Source organism: Ranitomeya imitator, chromosome 10 (assembly GCF_032444005.1).
Source record: "Ranitomeya imitator isolate aRanImi1 chromosome 10, aRanImi1.pri, whole genome shotgun sequence".
Lineage (NCBI taxonomy): Eukaryota > Metazoa > Chordata > Amphibia > Anura > Dendrobatidae > Ranitomeya > Ranitomeya imitator.
In genome coordinates this window covers 25,018,401-25,037,405 of record NC_091291.1, presented here as the reverse complement: position 1 = coordinate 25,037,405, position 19,005 = coordinate 25,018,401, and the positions used below count along the sequence as shown (strand labels likewise).

The 19,005-nt window shown below is 47.9% G+C and overlaps 1 protein-coding gene across 1 annotated transcript in view; it reads right to left on the bottom strand.

Annotated features, from left to right (window-relative positions):
* Window positions 1-624: 624 nt before the first annotated feature.
* Window positions 625-19,005, bottom strand: part of LOC138652305 (phospholipase A2 inhibitor and Ly6/PLAUR domain-containing protein-like) — a 59,340-nt gene continuing 40,959 nt past the window's right edge. Inside the window, exons 2-5 of the mRNA XM_069743093.1 lie at window positions 7,267-7,386; window positions 3,185-3,334; window positions 2,533-2,673; window positions 625-1,410 (exon numbers count right to left, since the gene is read on the bottom strand). Of these exons, the coding sequence (XP_069599194.1) occupies window positions 1,217-1,410; window positions 2,533-2,673; window positions 3,185-3,334; window positions 7,267-7,386 (605 nt within the window). The 3' untranslated portion in view covers window positions 625-1,216. The remainder of the gene's footprint in view (window positions 1,411-2,532; window positions 2,674-3,184; window positions 3,335-7,266; window positions 7,387-19,005) is intronic.

Here is a 19,005-nt window from a genome sequence, read left to right as displayed (position 1 = left end):
AGCCATGGAGACAGTACTTGTATGTTCTGCCATGAGCTCTCTTCTGTGACTTCTTGTGTCCCCTCATTGTTATGTAATGCACAGTGCACAGTGTTCATCAGGGGGCGGAACAGCCAAACACCAACATGGATGATGTCACCAGCCTTAAGCTCTTCATGGCTCGTCCTCCTCCTCTTCATCCAACTCTTTCCTGTCTGCCTCAAAATTAACGTTGTACTCAATCGTGCCAAAGCATTGTCTAATATGAAATACATGAAATATGAATAGCAAAATGACATTTGAACATTAGGAAAAATATTTGAGACGCTTTGCACAGAATTTGGCCAAATAGTGTGAGCCCATCAACCATCGTCAAGGTGGTGTCATTAATCTGATGAGTCCCTGACCTCCCTGTCCAAATGTGAGCACTTACCGAAGACTAATGTCTGTATGCTTGGGTGAATGTGGACACCTCTGTCAGCAAAGCCTACATATGGGTTGGCCGGAACCATATGTAGGGACCCATCAGATTTATGAGACCTCCTTGACGATGGTTGATGGGCTCAAACTATTTGGCCAAATTCTGTGCAAAGCGTCTCTCAAATATTTTTCCTAATGTTCAAAAGCCATTTTGCTATTAATATTTCATGTATTTCATATTAGACATGCTTTGGCACGATAGAGTGCAACTTTTTTTTGTATATTGTATATGAAGGTAGCTGCTCCTGGTATGCACCTATTCACACTAGTTTGGATGTGCCAGTCATTTTTCTGTCATGCCTCAAGATTAACGCGATGAGGAAGCCATCAGTCTTGAGCCACAAAGTAGGGGCCCGCGATTGACATGTGGCTAGCGAGCTACAGGTTGGGGAACCCTTGAGTAGAGCGTGTGCAAATATTCATCTCAATGCTTAACCCTGCTGTTGTCTTCGGTCTGGGGAGACCTATTTTGAACTTTGGTATTTCTGGGGGTGTTCAAGATGCGGTTCTGAAACTTGTGGTTGATTGACTTAAATGAGGATGGGTCGGTCGGCCACGGGTTTCAGAGTCGCATCTTGAATATTTTAAAGAATATTGAAGTTCAAGATCGGTCGTTTTTGACCGAAGACAAAAGCAGAGTTTTAAAGCTAAATTCAAGTCTTATAATCAGCGCAACATAACATACATAAATGCCCCATACATACATAGCCATAGCTTGTATCATTGTGGATACATTTCAGAGACTAAATATCAAGGATTAACATGACAATTTCCAAAAGAGCCAGAGAGAGATAATGCCCGGGAGCAGACTGGCTTGTAAGGGGATACCACTGTTCGAACAGGTGTTTTCGAGATAAACGGTCATCTTGCCCAGATTCCACACTTGCTGAGCAGGCTCACACATCTCTTTGGTAGAACATCCTTGTACGACTGTTGAGGAAGGAACATCTCCTACGGAATATTGAGTAACAGTGATAGAAATAAAAAATCCAAAAATATTACAGGAAAAAGAAAAAAGTAGAAGAAGAACATATGAGAAAAAAAGTATTGGTTGACAGGCCTGTTGTGATGATGTCACGTCTACAACATGTGACATCTCTAGCCAATCACTGGGTTCTTTTACAAAAGAGAAGAATGCTGAGCCCAGTGATTGGCTGTAGTGATCATCATGTTGTATACAGGCTCTCAACAGGAAACTGCCTAACAGAAAAAAATATAAGATAACAGGGGACGGTCATGCTAAAAGACCTGTTTACGTTACATTTAAGAATTAGCCCCGCCCCCGAGGAACTGTTTGATACAACATTTAACCCTTTCAACACTTTTGGCATTTCAAAGTGTAAAGAGAACCTTTTAAAGAGAAGCCTTTTTCATATTAAAGCTTCATAGTGACACCCAGTAGAGATATCTAAGCTAAAGAAGTATTATCGACAAAACACCCACATATTGTATAAGAAGAGTTCTAACTATCATTACGCACATTAAATAAAAATAAAATTTCAAAATGAAGCCACTAAGGTGATTAATTGATCGCCCTAAGCCTACTCCTGGCTTTTGCCAAATAGTTGAAGGAATCTGACACCAAATTTTCCAGGTTTTTGCCAGTTCATCAGAGAGCAACATAATGTAGCAAAGAGAGCCTGATTCCAATGGTTACTCACTTAGTTTACTGGGTGCAATAGCTGTAACACAATCAAACACATTTTTAGTTGGAGAATATAGCAGAGTTCAGACTGCTAACCCCTTCCACATCACAGTGCTCTGTGGACATTGTCTATTGACAGTGAGCTGCTTGTCAAATAAAGGGGTGTGGTCGGACTAGGGCTCTTGTGCACTGTGGTCCAGTCAGTGGTAATTTCCTGGTAGTAAAACCTTCATTGTATAGAAACAACAGCCCACAGCCTAATATGTGACACATCCCTGGAATCTGTGTCTCAGCTGCTATATTGTGCTGCCCTCAGATTACATTGCAAAAACCCGCTGTAAAAGTCCCTTTAATTTGCCAGTAATGCTTTTATTTTACATCAAAAATATTAAGAAGCTATTAATTTATAGATATATATTTTTTTTTACCTTTTATAGTAGTGAGCTGATTTATACACACATTCTCATTTCCAACACAGTCGGTGATCAGGTCACTGTTGCAAGTCTTAGAGTTTGGAGCAAAACATGTTTTACACATTATGCCATTTTTTTCATTTGAGTCTGTAGGAACTTAAGATGAAAAAAAAACCAAAACAATAATTAGGATTAAAATAAAACAAAAAACAAAAAGACAACCCATAGAAAAGCAAGGTGTTCAAAAAAGTAAGACTGCTTCATAGTAACTATGTATCATAAAAATATTAATTATTTTTAAATAGCTTGATTAAAAAATTAACCTTTAGCATTTCCCGGTGCTTCTTTAAATCTTGTATAATAGTGTTTTTTTTAACGATCCTGGCAATGCATGAACACCCATGGGCACATGCACCAGCGGCAGTTAATATGGACCATAGTGGAGTAAATATTTTGTTCAGATTTGTCTTTGTGGTGGGCAACCAAATTAATTGGGTCACACTATGTTCCCAGAAGATATTAGTCCAGCTCGTATCATGTGCAATTATCTTAGATAATTTGATAAGAGGTTTACAGTGTTGGACAAAAAAGCTTTTCAGGAGTCCATGAGATGTGAGGACGGTACTATAAAATCATTATCTAAACTTTTTGTGAATGGGTAACTTACGGACAGGATCAGCAGGCATACAATCATTGGTCTTACAGCAGCTGGTCCCAGCCTTTATTCTACCATTGGGGAGGCTAATACTCCCAGTTTTTGAGCACATATTGCTTTGTCCACATTGACGGATGTACATTTTCGATATTTCCATTCCACCTAGAAATAAATAGACATCTATTTAGTTTTTGGCACCAAGGGCATCCCTGAGCTACTCTAGTAAAAGATAATGTAAGGTGCAGAGAGTCTGTAGAAGAGTATCTAGTTAATGGAAATTCGTTGTTGGGGTGATGGAGTTTGGTGGATTTGAGTTGATGAATTAGTGGGGCTGAGCAGGTTGGTGGGTTTACAAACATTTAGTGTTGCATTGGCCGGTGGGCTTGTGTGATTTGATTGAGTTAAGTTTATGAATTGGTGTAGTTTGACGGAGTTGAGTTGGTTGGTGGCATTAGGAGGAGTTGAGTTGGTTGATGGCATTAGGTGGAGTTGAGTTGGTTGGTGGGTGGTTGCAGTTGAGTTGGTTGGTGGCATTAGGTGGAGTTGAGTTAGTTGATGGCATTAGTTGAAGTTGAGTTGATTGGTGGCATTAGTTGAAGTTGAGCTGGTTGGTAGGAAGTTGAGCTGGTTGGAGTTGAGTTGGTTGGTGGCATTAGGTGGAGTTGAGTTGGTTGGTGACATTAGGTGGAGTTGAGTTGATTGGTGACAATAGGTGGAGTTGCGTTGGTTGGTGGCATTAGTTGGAGTTGAGTTGGTTGGTGAAATTAGGTGAAGTTGAGTTGGTTGGTAGGTGGTTGGAGTTGAGCAGGTTGGTAAATTTTTGCAGTAGATGAGTTTGCTGGTAGGTTGGTATCATTTAGCGGAGTAATGGCTCTTTCAGATGTCCACGATAATCGGTTCGATGTTGGATCGTAATGCACCGGACTGGCCACAGATCTCCTGAATCAACTGTGACAGTTTCATATATTCCTACGATGCTTTCACGCTTGGGTCAGGAAATGTCCTCCCAGTTCATGCATTGCAATCCAACATAGGACCAATTATCAAAATCCTCTCAAAGAACCCTTAAGATTGTAAGTTGGTGTAGTTTGGTGTAGTTGAGTTGGTTGGAGGAGTTTGGTGTAGTTTATTGAGTTGGTTGGATGAGTTTGATGTGGTTGAGATGGTTGGAGGAGTTTGGTGTAGTTGAGTGGGCTGGATGAGTTTGGTGTAGTTGAGTGGGCTGGATGAGTTGGTGTAGTTGAATTGGTTGGAGGAGTTTGGTGTAGTTGGGTTGGTTGGAGGAGTTTGGTGGAGTTGAGTTGGTTGGAGGAGTTTGGTGTAGTTGAGTTAGTTGGAGGAGTTTGGTGTAGTTGAGTTGGTTGGAAGAGTTTGGTGTAGTTAGTTCATTGGAGGAGTTTGGTGTAGTTGAGTTGGTTGGTGGAGTTTGGTGAAGTTGAGTTGGTTGGATGTTATGATGCGGTGGTCTAGGAGCAACATGGAACAAGCTCTGAAGGAAGTGGTAACTGTACTGACCGCAGTCCCTAAGCTCAACACAACACTAGAAGTAGCCGTGGAATGCTCCTAACTCTCCCTAGGCATCTCATCACAGCCTAAAAGCTAACTACCCCTAAAGAAAGAAGCACGAAAGCTATCTGTTATGAATAGGTAATTCAGAACCACAATGGACCTTGAAGTTCAGAGCACACAAGTGACCTGACAAAAACCACAAAACATAGGACGAGCTCTGAGACGTGGGAACTCTGCTGACCGCAATCCCTAAACCTATCAAACCACACTAGAGGTAGCCGTGGATTGCACCTAATGCTCCCTATGCAACTCGGCACAGCCTGAGAAACTAGCTAGACCTGAAGATAGAAAAATAAGCCTACCTTGCCTCAGAGAAATTCCCCAAAGGAAAAGGCAGCCCCCCACATATAATGACTGAGAGTAAGATGAAAACACAAACACAGAGATGAAATAGATTTAGCAAAGTGAGGCCCGACTTACTGAATAGACCGAGGATAGGAAAGATAGCTTTGCGGTCAACACAAAAACCTACAAACAACCACGCAGAGGGGCAAAAAGACCCTCCGCACCGACTAACGGTACAGAGGTGCTCCCTCTGCGTCTCAGAGCTTTCAGCAAGCAAGCAAAACCAAAAAAGCCAGCTGGACAGAAAATATAGCAACAAAAGTAACACAAGCAGAACTTAGCTTATGCTGAGCAGACAGGCCACAGGAACGATCCAGGAGGAAGCAAGACCAATACTAGAACATTGACTGGAGGCCAGGATCAAAGCACTAGGTGGAGTTAAATAGAGCAGCACCTAACGACTTAACCTCATCACCTGAGGAAGGAAACTCAGAAGCCGCAGTACCACTCGTGACCACAGGAGGGAGCTTGATCACAGAATTCACAACAGCTATCTTGCCTCAGAGAAAATCTCCAAAGGATAGATTAGCCCCCCACAAATAATGACTGTGAGTGGAGAGGGAAAAGACATACACAGAATGAAACCAGGATGAGCACAGGAGGCCAGTCTAGCTAAATAGATAGGACAGGATGGAATACTGTGCGGTCAGTATAAAACACTACAAAAATCCACGCAGAGTTTACAAAAATCTCCACACCTGACTAAAGGTGTGGAGGGTAAATCTGCTTCCCAGAGCTTCCAGCAAGACAGAATTAATTCATACTGATAAGCTGGACAAAACATAGAAAGCACAGAACGGATAAGTCCACAATCTGTGAACAGAAAAGAGCAAGCAAAAACTTAGCTTTGCTGAACTGGTCAGGATAACAGGGAAATCCAAAGAGATGTGAATCCAACCAGGAACCATTTACAAGTGGCACTGGCTGAAGGAAAGGGCCAGGCCTAAATAGCCGAGCAGAAGAGACGATAAGTGGAGGCAGCTGATGACAGCTAACTCCAAGGAGCAGCCATACCACTTGAAACCACAAGAGGGAGCCCAAGAGCAGAACTCACAAAAGTGCCACTTACAACCACCGGAGGGAGCCCAAGAGCGGAATTCACAACAGTTGGAGGAGTTTGGTGAAGTTGAGTTGCTGAGTTAATTAATTGGATTTGTGTCTGTTGGTAAAGTTTGGTGGAGTTGAATTTATGCACTGATGGAAAGTTTGGTGGAGTTAAGTTGGTTGGTGGGTTGGTAAAGTTTTAGAGGAGTTTAGTTTCTTAGTGGGCTGTTGGCATTTGGAGCAGTTAAGATGGTAAATTGGTGAAGTGTGATGCAGTTGAGTCGGTTTATGAAGTTTAATGAAGCTGCTGGGTGGAGTTTGGTGGAGATTAGTCGGTTGGTGGAGTTTGGCAGATTGGTGGGATTATAGAGTTTGGAAACTAAGTAATGGTATCCTAGAGGTTAGGCCAGATAAAGAAATTGGTGAAAGAAAATTAATAGGTGGGGAAATATTAGTAGAAGATGGTTGGGTGATAAGTCATGTGATATCTGATAATTAGGAACAGTCCACGGATGATACCAGACATGGGACAATAATTTTACATTGGATCCAGCTTTCTCCTACTGCTTAAACTTAGATAAAAAAAATGTTAAGTTTTACTATTTACATCCTTCAAACTCTAACATGTAAGAAGCTGGTTTAGTGGATGTGGATGCAAATGAGATTGAAGATTGAGAGATAAAAAGGTAAAGGTTAGGTTGGTGCGCTGCCAGTGACGTTAGTGAGGATGAACTACTTAAAATTAAAATATTAAAATTCTAGCAGCGCATAACGAAGAAGCAACGGGATGAAACTGAAAGGGAGAAGATACAAATTAAATATTAGAAAAAACTTTTTGACAGTGAGGGTGATCAATGAGTGGAACAGGCGGCAGAGGTGGTGAGTTCTCCTTCAATGGAAGTCTTCAAACAGAGGCTGGACAGACACCTGTCTGAGATGGTTTGGGGAATCCTGTATTGAGCAGAGGGTTGGACACGATGACCCCGGAGGTCCCGTTGACCCTAGAGGTCCCTTCCAACTCTAACATTCTATTATTCTATGATAATAACATCATTAAAAAAGAGACGAAGCTGTAGCTTGAAAAACTCAGAGAACCTGAGAATAAAGGAGACGGTCTGAAACTTTTTGTAACTTACCCATGGATGTGATTATATAGGATAAAATGCAGGAGTCATTTCCAGAGGAGCAGGTTTTCGATTCACCTTTACATACAGTGTCACTCAGCGATGTGCATTCAATACACGAGAGAGAGTAACCTGCGATAAAAAATACAGAGAAATCTCAGAATCAAAGGTTTCAAAAAGATCACGAAAAAGAGAAACGATTGTTGGATTTTGATGAGACGAGGATACATGAGAAAGTGTCCATGACCAGATAATAGTTTATCAAACTCATTCAGCAGTTTAGTATGGCCTATTGCCCCCTGCTGGACATAAACTGAAATGCAATGTGTTTGTTGAATTTTCAAGCGAAATTGAATTACAATTAACACAATTTTTTTTACTTTGTTCTTGGAGCAGTAAATCAAGTAAAAGCTGTTTAATGGTTATTGTTTGCTGCCAACACATAAACACAGCAGCCAATCAATGGGCTCAGAAGCATGATGTATTTACTAACAGATTAGCAGGACAATGATGAAAATAGTATAACTCAGGATCAGTAATGTAATGTATGTATACAGTGACGGCACCAGCAGAATAGTGAGTGCAGCTCTGGGGTATAATACAGGATGTAACTCAGGATCAGTAAAGTAATGTATGTATACAGTGACTGCACCAGCAGAATAGTGAGTGCAGCTCTGGGGTATAATACAAGATGTAACTCAGGATCAGTAATGTAATGTATGTACACAGTGACTGCACCAGCAGAATAGTGAGTGCAGCTCCGGAGTATAATACAGGAGGTAACTCAGGATCAGTAATGTAATGTATGTACACAGTGACTGCACCAGCAGAATAGTGAGTGCAGCTCTGGAGTATAATACAGGAGGTAACTCAGGATCAGTACTGTAATGTATGTACACAGTGACTGCACAAGCAGAATAGTGAGTGCAGCTCTGGGGTATAATACAGGAGGTAACTCAGGATCAGTAATGTAATGTATGTACACAGTGACTGCACCAGCAGAATAGTGAGTGCAGCTCTGGGGTATAATACAGGATGTAACTCCGGATCAGTAATGTAATGTATGTACACAGTGACTACACCAGCAGAATAGTGAGTGCAGCTCTTGAGTATAATACAGGATGTAACTCAGGATCAGTAATGTAATGTATGTACACAGTGACTGCACCAGCAGAATAGCGAGTGCAGCTCCGGAGTATAATACAGGAGGTAACTCAGGATCAGTAATGTAATGTATGTACACAGTGACTGCACCAGCAGAATAGTGAGTGCAGCTCTGGAGTATAATACAGGAGGTAACTCAGGATCAGTAATGTAATGTATGTACACAGTGACTGCACAAGCAGAATAGTGAGTGCAGCTCTGGAGTATAATACAGGAGGTAACTCAGGATCAGTAATGCAATGTATGTACACAGTGACTGCACAAGCAGAATAGTGAGTGCAGCTCTGGAGTATAATACAGGATGTAACTCAGGATCAGTAATGTAATGTATGTACACAGTGACTGCACCAGCATAATAGTGAGTACAGCTCTGGGGTATAATACAGGAGGTAACTGAGGATCAGTAATGTAATGTGTGTACACAGTGACTGCACCAGCAGAATAGTGAGTGCAGCTCTGGAGTATAATACAGGAGGTAACTCAGGATCAGTAATGTAATGTATGTACACAGTGACTGCACCAGCAGAATAGTGAGTGCAGCTCTGGAGTATAATACAGGATGTAACTCAGGATCAGTAATGTAATGTATGTACACAGTGACTGCACAAGCAGAATAGTGAGTGCAGCTCTGGGGTATAATACAGGAGGTAACTCAGGATCAGTAATGTAATGTATGTACACAGTGCCTGCACCAGCAGAATAGTGAGTGCAGCTCTGGAGTATAATACAGGATGTAACTCAGGATCATTAATGTAATGTATGCACACAGTGACTGCACCAGCAGAATAGTGAGTACAGCTCTGGGGTATAATACAGGAGGTAACTCAGGATCAGAAAATGTAATGTATGTACACAGTGACTGCACAAGCAGAATAGTGAGTGCAGCTCTGGAGTATAATACAGGATGTAACTCAGGATCAGTAATGTAATGTATGTACACAGTGACTGCACAAGCAGAATAGTGAGTGCAGCTCTGGGGTATAATACAGGAGGTAACTCAGGATCAGTAATGCAATGTATGTACACAGTGACTGCACCAGCAGAATAGTGAGTGCAGCTCTGGAGTATAATACAGGATGTAACTCAGGATCAGTAATGTAACGTATGTACACAGTGACTGCACCAGCAGAATAGTGAGTACAGCTCTGGGGTATAATACAGGAGGTAACTCAGGATCAGTAATGTAATGTATGTACACAGTGACTGCACCAGCAGAATAGTGAATGCAGCTCTGGGGTATAATACAGGATGTAACTCAGGATCAGTAATGTAATGTATGTACACAGTGACTGCACCAGCAGAATAGTGAGTGCAGCTCTGGAGTATAATACAGGATGTAACTCAGGATCAGTAATGTAATGTATGTACACAGTGACTGCACCAGCAGAATAGTGAGTGCAGCTCTGGAGTATAATACAGGATGTAACTCAGGATCAGTAATGTAATGTATTGTAGCGATTTCACTCACTCAGCTGCGACGGCTGACACTCAGGAGACGTGTTCCTTTAAAGTTCACTGGGTTTATTGCTTCATAAACAATGTGGCAAAACAACAGAAAGCAATATAGCCTTTGGTTCAGGCAAAGGAAAACAAGTGTCCAGTTCATCCGGCTCAGTCCTGAAGCCGAACACACTCAGGAGGGTTTCACCTCCACACATATCTCTTGTGTAAAGGATTAGCCAGTCTTATATAGGACTAACCACACCCAGTAATCTATCACATGATTAGCCATGTGGTCTGACATCACCACAGGTCCTGAAACACAAACATATGGTTATATAAAACAACGCAATATTCCGGGCTACATTACAGCAACAAGGCACTTATGTGGCACATACCTCCCATCGACTACACACCCTTTAGCCATGCTACATACCTCCCCCCTCTGCCTAAAGCCGTGGGGCTTGGCACTTTCTCCCACTAAACAAGAGATTCTTGATAGGGCATCCGCATTACCGTGCAGCTTTCCGGCCCGATGTTCCACATGGAAACTGAAGTCCTGCAGGGATAAGAACCAACGGGTGACCCTAGCATTTCTACCCTTCGTTTCCCTCATCCACCTAAGTGGGGCATGGTCGGATATCAGTCTAAATTTACGTCCCAGCAGATAGTACCGTAATGTGTCCACTGCCCATTTTATGGCCAAGCACTCCTTCTCAACGACTGAGTAGTTCTTTTCAGATGAGGACAGCTTCCTACTCAGATAGAGAACAGGATGCTCCTCTCCATGTAGTTCTTTGGAAAGGACTGCTCCCACCCCAACATCTGAGGCATCTGTCTGAAGAATAAACTCTTTCTTGAAGTTTGGGGCCATCAGAACGGGTTGCTTACACAAAGCGTTTTTCATTTCTTGGAAGGCTGACTCTGTTTCTTCGGACCACTTAACCATTACTGGTTTTGTCCCTTTTAGCAGGTCAGTCAGAGGCGCAGCCATCGTGGCGAAGTTTGGGATGAACCTCCTGTAATATCCCACGATTCCCAGGAAGGCTTTAACTTGCTTCTTGGAAACTGGTTTTGGCCACGTTTGAATTGCCTCCACTTTACTGATTTGGGGTTTTATTTCTCCGTGACCCACTATGTATCCAAGGTACTTAGCTTCTTCTTTACCCAAGGCACACTTCTTTGGGTTTATAGTAAATCCGGCCTCTCTTATAGCATCCAACACCGCTTGGACTTTCTCCAGATGACTCTCCCAGTCCGGGCTAAAGATGACGATATCATCTAGGTACGCAGCAGCGTAGGCCTTATGGGGTGCAAGAACTCTATCCATAGCCCTCTGGAAGGTCGCCGGAGCTCCCTGTAGGCCAAACGGCATCCGGGCATACTGGAAGCATCCATCAGGTGTCGAAAAGGCTGTCTTCTCCTTGGCTTCCTGCGCCATGGGGATCTGCCAATACCCCTTTGTCAGATCCAAGGTGGATATATATCTGGCGTGCCCAAGCCTTTCGATGAGCTCATCAATACGGGGCATGGGATAAGCGTCGAACTTGGAGACCTCATTCAACTTCCGATAGTCGTTGCAAAACCTCCACTCTCCATCAGGTTTTGGGACCAGGACAATTGGGCTTGACCAACCGCTCTTGGATTCCTCAATGACTCCAAGCCTCAACATACGCTCCACTTCCTTGGAGATAACTTCTCGACGAGCCTCAGGAATACGATAAGGTTTCACATTCACCCGCACATGGGGCTCTGTTAGGACCTCGTGCTCTATGACCTTCGTGTATCCTGGCAATTCTGAAAACAGGTCCCTGTTTTTCTGGAGTAACTCCCGGCACTGCTGTTTCTGGGTTTTCGATAGCGTCTCTGCTATAGTAACCGCTCCAACCTCACCTTCTGGGTTGCTTAACAATGACGGAGTAACTGTCGGCTCTCTATCTTGCCATGGCTTGATGAGGTTGACATGATAAACTTGGAATGGTTTCCGTCTTCCTGGTTGGTGAATTTTATAATTTACCTCACCAAGTTTCTCGACAACCTCATATGGCCCTTGCCATTTGGCCAAGAACTTGCTTTCCACCGTTGGAACTAACACCAGAACTCGGTCTCCCGAATTGAACTGCCTCACTCTTGCAGACCGGTTGTAGACCCTGGCTTGAGCTTCTTGTGCTTGGAGAAGGTGTTCTTTCACGATAGGCATCACCTTTGCAATCCTCTGCTGCATCAGGGCCACATGCTCAATGACGCTTCTGTGGGGCGTGACTTCGGCTTCCCAGGTTTCCTTGGCTATATCCAGGAGTCCTCGTGGATGTCGGCCATATAGAAGCTCAAACGGTGAGAACCCTGTGGAGGCCTGTGGAACTTCACGAATGGAAAACATCAGATAGGGTAAGAGACAATCCCAGTCTCTACCGTCTTTCTCTATAGCTTTTCTCAGCATGCTCTTTAGAGTCTTGTTAAACCTCTCAACAAGACCATCTGACTGGGGATGGTACACCGAGGTCCTCAACTGGGAGATCTTCAGGGCTTTGCATAACTCCCTCATCACCTTGCTCATGAAAGGTGTACCCTGGTCAGTCAGGATCTCCTTTGGCAGACCTGTCCGGGAAAAGACATGGACCAACTCGCGGGCTATGCTCTTTGAGGAAGAATTCCTCAAGGGAATTGCCTCAGGATAGCGTGTGGCATAGTCCAGGATGACTAATATATACTGATGGCCCCGAGCTGATTTAACTAAGGGACCGACCAAGTCCATGGCAATTCTCTTGAACGGTACCTCAATAATGGGCAGTGGCACAAGGGGGTTCCGGAAATGAGGAGTAGGAGCAGTTAGCTGACATGTAGGGCAGGACCTGCAATAGTTCACTATTTCCCGGTGACACCCAGGCCAATAGAACCTCTGCACAACCCGTTCCTGCGTTTTTTCCACCCCTAGGTGTCCACCCAAGATGTGTGAATGGGCCATGTCCAAGACTTTCCGTCTATACGGACCCGGCACTATCAACTGCTCTACCAACTCCTCCCTTATTTTCGTGACCCGGTACAACAATTCCCCCCTCAACAGAAAATGGGGAAATCTTTTGTCTGCCCCCGGCTCCTGTACCACCCCGTCAATAACTGTGACATTATTAAAGGCTTCCCTCAGAGTGGGGTCCCTATGTTGGGCAGTCCCAAAATTTTCACCGGTAACCTCTAACTCCAGAATGTCAGATGTAGGGGATACTTCCTCCTCATCCCCAACCAGAACACAAAAAGGAAAGCTGTCTGCCTCTGGGTGTGGCGATACCGTTCCAGGGTTCACTGGTTCCCTGCCAGGGAGCTCAGAACCCTTTCCCCACAAATCCCAAAACAAACAGAAATCCCGGCCAATAATTATAGGGTGCAACAAGTCCTGAACTACGCCGACTATGTGGGATTCAGTGCCACATGCCGTTTCAATGTCCACCCTGGCCATAGGGTAGTCCTTTGCATCACCATGTATGCACCGCACTCCGACCTTCTTTCCTGGGAGCAGATGAAGAGGAAAAGTGGCCCTCACCAGGGTCACTAGGCTCCCCGAGTCTAACAGTGCCGTTACTGCTCGACCGTTCACCTTTACGGGACACGCTGGAGGTCCCTCGTTGGATGGAGAGTTCACACTACAGACTGGATACGCATAGTATGAACAACGGCGTCCCATGCTGCAGTCCATCTGCTCAGTGGCTTGGGAACAACGGGCAGCTATATGTCCTGGCTTGTGGCACCTCCAACAAATAACATCACCCGTGGGGACCTTGGGCACCACCTCCCCCGCCCTTTGTGACCTTGGACGCACCACCCCTTTTTGGGACTCAGCTGCCCTCTGGGACCCCCAGTACGGCATGGGCTGCCTCCCGAAGGAGCCTTCCAACCCTTGGTATCTCTCAACCAGTCCGATCAGCTCGTCGGCATTCTGGGGATCACCCTGGGCAACCCAAGACTGTATAGGCCTCGGGAGGGAATGGACAAACCGATCCATCATCACCCGTTCTACCATCTGTGCAGGCGCAGAGGATTCTGGCTGCAGCCATTTCTGGACCAGGTGCAACAGATCAAACATTTGGGAACGAGGTGGTTTGTCCCGGTGATAGCCCCAGGAGTGAACTCGCTGTGCCCTGACAGTCAGTGTCACCCCCAGACGTGCGAGAATCTCGGCTTTCAATTTGTGATACTCTTTGGCATCCTGCAAGGTCAAATCATAGTACGCCTTCTGGGGTTCTCCCGTCAGGTATGGCGCAAGTACCTCTGCCCACTGCTCTGGCGGAAGTTTTTCCCTCTCAGCGACCCTCTCAAACACCGTCAGGAAGGCCTCAACATCATCCCCGGGAGTCATTTTCTGCAATGCACGTCTTACCGTCTTCCGGACGTGGGTGTCATCAGCCAAACCTGGGGTTGGGGCGCTCGCCTTGCCCTGGATGGCGGTTGCCAGAAGCTGCATCTGCTGCTGATGCTCCTGCTGGCTCTGTTGTAACTGCTGCCGTTGCTCCTGCTGACTCTGCCGTTGCTCCTGCTGGCTCTGTTGTATCTGCTGCTGGCTCTGTTGTATCTGCTGCATCAACAGCCTGTTGGTCTCTTGCTGCCTTTGCTCCTGCTGGACCAAGTGTTTCAGCAGGTCCTCCATTTTCTCCGGCAATGCTTGCTGGCTTGCAACAGCCTTGACCCAGGCCATTCAAAAATAAACTCACGTCTCCGCTGGGAACGCTGCTCGCAGGTCTCCACCAATTGTAGCGATTTCACTCACTCAGCTGCGACGGCTGACACTCAGGAGACGTGTTCCTTTAAAGTTCACTGGGTTTATTGCTTCATAAACAATGTGGCAAAACAACAGAAAGCAAAATAGCCTTTGGTTCAGGCAAAGGAAAACAAGTGTCCAGTTCATCCGGCTCAGTCCTGAAGCCGAACACACTCAGGAGGGTTTCACCTCCACACATATCTCTTGTGTAAAGGATTAGCCAGTCTTATATAGGACTAACCACACCCAGTAATCTATCACATGATTAGCCATGTGGTCTGACATCACCACAGGTCCTGAAACACAAACATATGGTTATATAAAACAACGCAATATTCCGGGTTACATTACAGCAACAAGGCACTTATGTGGCACATACCTCCCATCGACTACACACCCTTTAGCCATGCTACAGTATGTACACAGTGACTGCACAAGCAGAATAGTGAGTGCAGCTCTGGAGTGTCATACAGGAAGAGGCGGAGCCTGTTTGCCGTGTGCTCTGTGTGCTGCCTAGAGAGAGCTCCTGGGAAGGGAGGTAAAGTTTTCCATCCAGGACTTTTTGTCTGCCCCCTTCCCAGGAAAGAAGGCTCATTTTGGGACTGGCCTCCGGGGCTGGGCCCCCGGCTCCCACCTCCCGGTCCAAATCGGCGGGGGGTGGGAGGACTCCAACTCCGGCTAGGGCCACAAGATCTGGCCAAGGATCCAACATGAAGACCCGTAGGACCCCTGAGGCCGCGGCGGCTCCTTCCCCCGGAGGTAGGCCTAGTACGAGCAGAGGTGCTGCAGCGGTGCCTCTTGGTTGGGGCACCAAGGCGGCTAGAGAATCCGCCCTGGTCTATGGTTCCCACGTCCATGCGCACCTCTGCGAGTATGAGGACGCCTCAAGGAAGCTAAAATCCCTCTGGGGGGAGTTGAGGGTAGCTAAGGAGAGGTCTGACAGGGCCTCCGGCAATAAGAAGGCTGAGCTATCCGCCGCGGTCAAGAAGATCAAGAAATCCATACAAGACCTGGAAAGCCGGAGATGTGAGATCCTGGATGGCAGCGGGCCCTTCCGTGAAAAGCTGGAGAACGATGACCGGTTCAGAGCCATGGCCGGTGGGGCTCTGAAGGGGTCACGGAGCTCCGGCCAGGTGGTGGAGGAGGTGGTGGAGGAGGATGATGAGGAAGAGGAATGCGAGGAGGAGGTCGTGCCCTACCCACCGCCTGGTGGCCTGGTAAGAGATCTCCAGGCGTCGCATAGCGGGATAGCCCCCGAGCAGGTGGCTCTCCCGTCAGATTCTGGCCCTTCAGGGGACAGCGGGAGCGAGGGGGAGGATGAGGATGGTGGGAGTAGTAGCAGTGAGGGGGGCTGCCTCGTCATGCAGCAGATCCGGCAGATCGAGTCCCCGGTCCGTTTTAACCAGCTGAGGTTCGGGGATGAGATCTGCGAGGACGAGGCAACCAGGAGGGGGATGAAGAGAAAGGCTAAGAAGAGGAATAAGCAGAAAACATCTACTGTGCAGAAATTCGTGTATGTCCCCCTCTCTGGGGCCCCCCGGTCCCGCTGTGCGGCACCCGCTACCTACCCCGGCTCGGCCTCTGTTGTGGGTCCGCAGCGAGGGAGCGGGGAGATTACAGGCCATGACACGCAGGGCGCTGCCTCTGTTTGTGGTAATGGAGGGGGTAGTGATGTGTCTGATATGGAGCATGATGTGGAGAGTGGCCCAGTGGTGGGCAAGAGAGTGACAGCCGGGACCGCATCTCCGGCGGTGAGCGCTGGGGTGTCCGGGTCCCCCACTTACGGATCCATTAAAGCTGGATCGCTTCTGGGGACCCAGGCACCTAGTAAAGTAAAGGGTGAGGGGCCTGCAGCTCCAGCAGAGCAGGCTCATAAAAAAAAATGGTGGAAGCTCCCCTGGCGGGGTCTGCGGTGAAGTCGGGGTCTCCTGCATTGGGGGCACCGCCGCTGGTGGATGCTGAGGGGGAGTGGCCTAGCCTGGGGCCATCCGCTGGAGTTGCTGTGGCCAGGCTGTTTGTGGCCCAGGGTGTGGTGGTGGGGGGTGCTGTGCCTCAGGGGACTGGTACCGCTGGGGGGATTCCTGGGGGTGGATCCAGCTTTGGGTCGGCTCTGGGGGTCCCGCTGCGGCCGGTCTCAGGGGGCGTGGCCTCCTCGGCACCCGCTGCCCATGTAGGAGCAGCTTTGGATAGCTGTCCTGTGCGGCTGGAGGCTGGGGGCGTGGCTTCCCAAGCAAAAGAAAAAAAAATGGTCTTAGCTGCGGTCAGCAATGGTGCAGGAACTGCAGCAGATAGCAGCAAGGGCGCCTGCCTGGCGGGGTCCCCTGTGTCGGGGGGCTTACCTGCGGTGGGGGCTCCGGCCACAAGGCAGGATGGAGCTGGAGGCGGGTCTGCTCCTGACTTCCTACCTGCCAGTGAGGGAGGAAGCTCTGTGCCTGCTGTGGTGGAAAGTAAGACAGTGCTGCTTAAACCCAATGGCAGCAGGACTCTTAAAGGGACAGCAGCACTGTGTGTGCCAAACCCCCCAGCAGGGAAGATGCCACCAGTAGGTGGCGTTAGCAGTGGGAAAACAAAACCTGGAAATACCCAAAAGGTGAGGCAAAATAATACTGACCCCAGTGTGCATGTGAGTGAGAGTGGGGTGACTGATGGAGTGGATGAGGAGGGTGCGGGTATGGAAGTGTCTGTGGTTCAGGATGCGAGTGGCAGTGCGTCTAAGGTGGCAAGTGTGAATATCGTGGCAAGTGTGAGTACGGTGTCTGATGGTAGTGGGAGAAGGGGGGAGGGGGCCGGTCCATCTGCCCCCCCAGCCACAGGTCCTCTGAGTTATTCGGGGGTGGTGACTGGAGCCTCGGGGTCTAGTCAAGGGGTTTCCTCGCCTCTGGACCTCAGGGATAGCGTCTTGCGGCGCAGTTTCCTGGAGGCCCTCAAAAAGGGAGAACGGACGATCGAAGTAGAGGGAAGAGTGGTGGACTTGGCCTTTTGGCTGGATAGACATGGCCTGGCTGCCTTCCAAGATAAAAGGGAAGGGGAAACGGTTTGGTCCCTCCTGACAGCCGGGCAGGGGGTGGCCAGGCGGAATGTGGTCCGTCTTCGGTGGAGGGGCAGTGAAGCGTGCCCGCCAAGGGCGAGGGTTGTGGAGCTCCTTCTGAAGATGGACTTCAGGGCAACGGACATCTTTGCCCTGATTCATCCATTTGGCACCGCCTTCTTCGATGTCAGTTTTGTTCGGCCAGAGGGCTTGGAGCTTTTCTGGTCAAATTTTGAACTGGCAAAGGGGGAGCCCGGCTGGCGAGACTTTGCCATGCAGGCGGTGTCTCGTCAAAATAGTGTAAAGAGGGTGACCGTTCTGACAAGTAACGAGTCACTCTCTGGGGTCGACATAATGACGTGGCTTTCCCGTTATGGGGAAGTCACCGAAGTCCCTAAGAAAAATAGGGACGAGTTTGGCATTTGGTCAAGGGGCTGGACCTTCATGGTAAAGTTGAAGGTTTCAGGAGGTACGGTCACCCACATCCCCTCCTCAGCATTTCTGGGGAGGTACAGAATCCAGATCTTCTACCAGGGGCAACCGAAGGTCTGCCACAGGTGCGGTGATCCCCGCCACTTCAGCGCAGGCTGCAAGGTGCAGAAATGTGCCTTGTGTGGCGGGGTAGGCCATCTTGCCGCGGCCTGTGGTGACATTAGGTGTCACCTGTGTGGTGACCTAGGTCACCTGTATAGCCGCTGCCCCCGTTCCTTCTCCAGCACCATCTCTGGCCCAGCGGGGGGGAGCCCCGGGGGGGTCCCTGGTGGTGCAACTTCTGCTGGGGCTGAGGGTGGAGGCTTGAGGGGAGCTGAGGGGTCAGTGAGGAAAGGCGAGGCTGGTACATCTGCCCACCAGTGGCAACAGGTGAGGCGCCGTAAGGGCAAGGGGCAGGATAAGCCTCAGGCAACTGGGGTGATGACTGCCCCCAGCCTGGATGCCGCAGCCGAAGCCTCTGAGGCCCTGGGGGAGAAGGCGGTGAGCGAGGAGATCCGGAGGATGGAGAGGGAGGAGTTGGCTGCTTCTGATAACTCTTCCCAGTATGATAGTCTGGATGAAGAGGTGGTGGAGCAGCCTAAAAAAACGGATGACAATCGTACCGGTAAGAGTCGGAAGAAGAAGAAGAACAAGGCTAAAAAATCTAAGCACCCCCGCCCCCCCCCCCTGGCCACTGGGATGCCTACGGAACGGCTCACCGACTCCCCTCTGATCCCCCTCTCCAATCGGTTCCAAGCCCTCGATGACTCTGCTGTGTCGGAGGTCGGGGGTGAGGGGCCGGACGCAACATCTGGGGTGCCTTCGGGGAGTGGTGAGGTCTGTCCTCCGGGGGATTCACACTCCTCTGGAGGGGGGACTACCTCGGGGTCCAGGGGCG